The sequence below is a fragment of the Electrona antarctica genome (genome assembly GCF_951216825.1).
Source record: "Electrona antarctica genome assembly, chromosome: 15".
Lineage (NCBI taxonomy): Eukaryota > Metazoa > Chordata > Actinopteri > Myctophiformes > Myctophidae > Electrona > Electrona antarctica.
The window spans coordinates 31191615-31198206 of NC_136796.1; the positions used below are offsets into that span (position 1 = coordinate 31191615).

Sequence of the window (6592 nt, forward strand, 5' to 3'; positions counted from 1 at the left end):
CAACAGCTCTTCTGGGCGTAAACGCGTTGTTAATGAGGTCAGAGGAGAGAACTCTCAGACTCGAGCGAACAGCGTGCCAGAAGCACACACAAACACTTGGTCAACAGTAATGTGCAGGAAGGGCATCTCTGAATGCACAATTTGTCAAACCAGTAGTAGATTTGGGTACGGTGTGTGTGTGTGAGTGTGTGCGTGTGCGTGTGTGTGTGCGTGTGTTGCTTTAAGTTATAGGAGCCCTATAATCTGTGGCTCCGGTAAGAACAGAACACAGGAAGTCATGCGTGGAATCATCCTTATAGCATTTGAATACCGAATATATTAACTGGTCCCTCTTGGCTTTCCATATATATTATGAATTACTGCTGCAGTGTCGGGGCACATCGACTCAGATCATTAACATGCTATTAGCATGCACACTGTGTGTGTTTCTGTGTGTGCGTGCCTGCATGCGTATACAGGGCATGTACACCCTGAGTGACCCTGTGTGTGTGTGTGTGTAGTATACTATTATGCGTATAAATGCACGTATATTTGGCTCATATAGCTTACCACCTAAATAGATCTAAAGTCAAATTTACATAAAAGCAACAATGCTCATGAATATCCTCATTGCGTGCAGCAAGTGTGTCAATTCAACGTCCGGGCGCGCACACGCACGCACTGTTCGGTCCACTTTATCATCAAAGCGACGTGTGAAACACTCCACCCCCCCTTCAGAACTAAAGCCATGACACCGTGCGATGGCGCAATGTTTTATTGATGCTACATGAAAATCAAAGGGCAACAAACACTTATGTTATATGCATGTTTCATGGTATGCCGGCTATATCATGGTCGCGGAGACAGCTGTGACTGACGAGGCAGGTGTGAAGACGCGAGCAGTAAGCATTGGCGAACGTTAAACACTAATGTGCCGTTTGATGCTCGGCGTCACATCTCTCCGTCTCCGTGGCCCCCCTGACAGCCCTTCTGCAACAAGGAGGCAGCTTTTCTCAGGAGCTGGGCTGTGCTTTTAATGGCTGTTTAATGTGCGTGCGTGCGTGTGTGCGTGCGTGCGTGCGTGCGTGCGTGCTTGCGTGCGTGCGTGGATTTATTTACACATTCCGATGTGTCACTTTTTTGTATTTATGTGGGGGCCGCCCCGTGGGGGGGGGGGGGGTTCAAATGAAACGATCAAATAATTATGAGCTCTTAATACATAAAACATTATGTTGTTCTGCTTGGGGATGAGATTTCCTTTTTATGGGGATTAGATCAACTGTACAGCATTAGATCCAGTAAGTTGAACAACAGAGAGAGAGAGAGAGAGAGAGAGAGAGAGAGAGAGAGAGAGAGATTTCCAGTAGGAACGAGCGTAAAAAACATTGAGTCAAAGACATGAGATGAACCAATCAGAGACATACTGTACATAATGCATCAAAGAGACATACATGTGCATAATGCATCAAAGGTGTGAGATGCTACAGCAGTGCTCACTGTATACCATTAATTAATTAAATATGTGATTAACTCAACCATACTAACAGTACTTAACCCTAACTAAAGTTAAACCAAAATCTAACTCTAATCCAACAATACTAACAGTTTAATTGTATAGGTTAATTGAACCATGTGCCATTGCACAGCGTTTAACCGTAATTACATGACATGCCTAAACGTAACCGCCTATAAGCTGGCCATGTAGTGACACCTGTGAGAGAGATTTCCAAAATGAGTGTCAGACGGCAGTATAAGTGGTTTCCAAACCTTTTAGCCCGTGACCCAAAAGAGAGATTAGATGTCTGCCCGGGACCCAAACTAGTGAAAATAGTAGATCTACAAGCACACAATGCATCGCTTCATGCTGCGTTGTGAGCTTGTAGATTGGCCATTGTCACTACATTTGTTTTCTAATTTATGGAATTTCTTAGATTCATTTAATTTGGTATTACTGTAATTCAGGAATGTTTTTTGAAAATGTCTTGACATTTTATCACAATCAAAAACAAAATGTGGGGAAACAAAAAGTGAAGGGACCCATAAGAATGTGTCCGTGACCACACAGACGGGTCTCGACCCGCTGTTTGGGAACCGGTGCTGTATAAGTAGTGCATGACTCACTTGTCAAAGATGATCTTGATGGGATAACCCGGAGGAGCCTCGATGACCCACTCACAGTTGAGAGCCTCCTTGTAGAGCTCAGGCCATCCTGGAGACAGGATGATCCCACTGGGGGCCTTTAGTTCCCCTCCACATGGAGCTGAGGGAGAGAGAGAGAGAGAGAGAGAGAGAGAGAGAGCAGGGGGGAATACAGAGACAGAGAGAGAAGATGGGGAGATTGAATTATGTTATGTCTGTCTCTGCTGATGTACTGCATGACATCATCCATGAATGTGTCTGTCTGTCCATCCATGCATCAGTAGGGGTCCATCTCATTCCCTCTGCACAACGGGCGCTCTATCCAGTGTGAGTCGGGGACAAGCCCTAACTCAAGGTTAACCGTCTTCTCACGAGAGCATTTTCCGATTGTTTGTGTGTGTGTGTGTGTGTGTGTGTGTGTGTGTGTGTGTGTGTGTATAAATGTGTGCATGTGGGAATTCCTATATATTACTTGTATGTGAGTGTGGAGGTGAGTGTATGAGTGTGTGTGCGTGTCCCCCATCCAACATTATCACATACATTATTGCACATATCATGTACATGTCTTGTGTCATATATATATATTTGTCTCACTCTCCACCAGGCTGAAGGCATGGGGAGAGAGTATGTCTTGTGTCATATATATATATTTGTCTCACTCTCCACCAGGCTGAAGGCATGGGGAGAGAGTATGTCTTGTGTCATATATATATATTTGTCTCACTCTCCACCAGGCTGAAGGCATGGGGAGAGAGTATGTCTTGTGTCATATATATATATTTGTCTCACTCTCCACCAGGCTGAAGGCATGGGGAGAGAGTATGTTTTGTCAAGTTTTGCACACACACTGGATGCCAACGATGAACCTCTGCCCCAAATTGTCCAGAACGGCCTGTTATAGCGCCACCAGGAGGCCGACTTTTGTAAAACACATTATTCTATATTACTCCTCCAGATTCTGTCCAAAAATCCCGCAATTCGTTACACAGTATCTCTATAGTCATGTGTTCAAGACGGACCCGTCTGATATTTCATATTCCATCCTAATTGGCTAACATTGGCTTTCAAAATTTGCAGGATTGGCCCGTTCTGAACAAAAAGCCTCAAATCATGAACGCAGTGTGCAATTTACGTAAAATCTGTCACAGACTTTCCTACTAGGCTGAGGAATATATCCCACCCTTTTCACATAGGCCTTTTATAGTGCCACCAACAGGTGGCACAACAAAACACATTTTTGGAACAAAATGCCTCAAATCATCCAATTGCCATCCAAGGCATAAGAAGAAATGGCACCCTTTACACATTGGCCTCTCTCTCTCTCTCTCTCTCTCTCTCTCTCTCTCTCTCTCTCATATACACACACTCCCTGTAGCATTGCCTTCAACTGCCCGTCCCTAAACATAACACACAGGGAGAGCGGCAGAGTGCAACCACCTCACCCTCCACCTCCCTCTCTCTTTCTCTCTCTGAAGTGGAATGATTTAATCAGCCGACTCGGCGTGCTAAAGGACATCTATGAAATGCATTACGCCACAAACGCTGGGATATGATAGATGGTCTCTGGGGAGCGCGGCGCCGGTGCGGCACACAGTGGGAGCGACATGTGTTTTAATGAAGGTCCAAAGACTGCCGTGCATGGCACGAATGGAAAATCCCAAAATGGGTTCCCGGCCTGAGGGGGCACGAATGGAAAACACCAAAAGGGGTTCCGGTCCAGAATGGTTTAAGAGTACTGGTTCTAGCGCTAGTCTTACTACAGTACATTATTCTCTGATACTGGCAGGGCACACTAACTCGCTCACTAATACCTAGCTTTAGCTTAGATTAGCCAGATTGAATGGTCCTCTTGCTGGTTCCCGGGTGGCGGTTTATTTAATTCATACATGAGTAGTACTGCCGGAAGTTCACAAGTGCAATATCTCCCTCGGGCAAGTGGGCGTTGTCTCTCGAATTAGCTGTAGAAATTTCGGTCTCTCGTCATAAGACCGATGGTCAGATCCTGGGTAGGACATAGAGTTGTGGTGTCGCAGCTTTAACTGGTGACAACTATCATCATTATCATCACTACAATGTGGAACAGAATTAATTCTGTTACATTTTCACTCAATTTTCACTCAACTAACAACTAAATGTCTTTGATCTTTCAGATTACAAGCAATACTAAACATCAAAAGAACTACAAGTGGGACATTTCTTCTAAAGCATTTAATAATGCTGCAGCACAAAAGGCAACGTGTTTTGTCCTTTTGGCCTTCAATGCGCTGGTGAAGGCCAACAGCCACTGCTGCTACGGCATATTAAATGCTTTAAAAGACTTTCAACTTTTGATTGCGGTTGTTCTTTTGTTGTTTAATTTATTGATTCTTGTTGCAATTTAGAATTACCAAGAGGGACAAAAAGGTTTGTTCAGACATTTTGGCAGACCTGGGCGCTCGCTGGCCACGTGGTCCAGGCGCATGCCACATATAGGCTTTGGCCTGACAGCGCGTCACGTGTTCGAGTCCCGTTCATAACGACCTTTGCTGTACGTCTTCACTTGATACTATCAATAAAGGCAGAAAAAGCTAAAAAGCAGCCCTGTTCCATCCGTGAGCGACTTGACTATTTTCTAAACCAGCTCAGTGGCCTTGTGGTCAGTGTCCGCCCTGGGACTGGGAGGTCGGGGTTTGATCCCCGGCCGGGTCATACCAAAGAAAATGGAACCTGCAGTGCCTCCCTGCTTGGCACTCAGCATCAAGGGTTGGATTGGGTTAAGTCCCTGCGACATACTACTAGTGTCATGTCCAGGGGGTGTACTTGTACATCAAGCCACCTCACGCTACAGAAACAGGAGAAACAGAGAGGGCTCCTGCCCTATGGGCCTCATGGCAAGGCTTACTTACTTTTACCTTTTCTGGTCTAAACAGGCAGCTCCTCTACCAAGTTGCTAATTTAATTGAGAACAATGCTTGTACCTTCACAGCGTGGCACAGCGTTGTCCCACACCACATTGCCGTCTTTAAGGATGCACGAGATGGTCTGAGAGCCGTGCGTCTTCACAAAGCCTTCCTCACACAGGAATGAGATGGAGCTGCCCAGCTGAAGGCTCTCCCCGAAGCGCTTCCCGTTCACTGGCACGCCAGGGTCTGGACACTCATTGTGGCGGAATGCTGTGGGAAGAAGAGCATAACTTGGGGTTAATGGTACATGTAAATGTCAATTTTTCCCCATAGCCTACAATATGTTATTATCAAAAGTGTTTTAAACATTAAAAAAAAAAATTAGTGTACAAAAAAAGGGTCTCTAGATTAAAAAAAAAAGGTTTGGGAACCACTGTTGAGTTCATACTAGCAAATACAAAAGATATAAAGCTACACAGCAATACAGTAAGTTGATCTGAAGTTGATCACCGGGCTCAACCTTTTTGTAGCTTTTGTAGCAGCTAGAAACATTGGATGTATCTTTGCATCCTCATGTTTCCATGGCTTCCATTGAAAAGGAATGGTAGCCTGTGTCTTTGTACTGTAGCTGCCAGTGTGAACACAACATTACAGACAGCTAGCCTCCTGCAGAGCCATGCCATGGAAACACCACAAAGGACCACAAGAGAAGAAAGGAGATATCACCACTCTATAACATTTTCTGGAAACACTCAGGATAGGGAATGAAAGCAGATTTCCTGCAATTTACTTCTACTAAAAGGTAATCTCCAAGTCATATTCTCTCCGCAAGTGTGCAAATTTCCATGGGGATTCTCAAAATAATTACCCAATTTTCTTGACAAAACTCCTCTGCCAGCATGTTAGCTTTCTGCCAATAAACATTATTTGTTTCAGTTATAGTGAGCCATATTGATTCAGCACGTTGTGAGAGTTATAGAGGTAGGGAAAGATATTATGCAGAGCATATACATCAGATGGCACAGCTGGGATGACACGGACATTGCAAAAATATCAATAAAGTAACAGGGAGCGAGTGTTATCAAGCATTCTATTCTGGGGCACATTTGTTGAAAAATAGAAATCTATATTGGCAATTTGTATAGCCGATATTATTTAGTCAGAGATGGAAAAAGGAGGGGGTTTAGTATAGACCCCTGGGAGACTCCAACTAAAGTATATAAAACTCTGCCTAAAACTTCTGAGCAACAAAAGGCTGTGCAGAGATGTACAGTTGGAGGCCATCGATATTGTCCTTTTCTTTTTGCTGAGGTTTGCGTGATCTGCGCAAAAGGACAGTTAACCCATTTTGGGCGGGAACCCCTTTTGGTGTTTTAAACATGTTATAATTTAGCTATTGAAAAATAGCAGATCTACAAGCTCATAGCGCGCCACCGAGTGGCGCGCTACGAGCTTGTAGGTCTGCTATTTTTGAAAAATCGTGAAAATATTTATTTCAGAAAACTGGAGGATTTAGAAGGATTTTTTAAATTTTGAGGTCAGGCCTAAATGGGTCAAATGATAAGGGACAATATCGGTGGCACCCAACTGTA

The 6592-nt window shown here is 44.3% G+C and overlaps 1 protein-coding gene across 1 annotated transcript in view; it reads right to left on the minus strand.

The window, feature by feature from the left end:
- csmd2 (CUB and Sushi multiple domains 2) overlaps positions 1-6592 on the minus strand; it is a gene marked incomplete at its 3' end in the record, with an annotated part of 248131 nt that overhangs the window by 209751 nt on the left and 31788 nt on the right. The window contains exons 8-9 of the mRNA XM_079522057.1: positions 5076-5270; positions 2101-2239 (exon numbers count right to left, since the gene is read on the minus strand). Of these exons, the coding sequence (XP_079378183.1) occupies positions 2101-2239; positions 5076-5270 (334 nt within the window). The remainder of the gene's footprint in view (positions 1-2100; positions 2240-5075; positions 5271-6592) is intronic.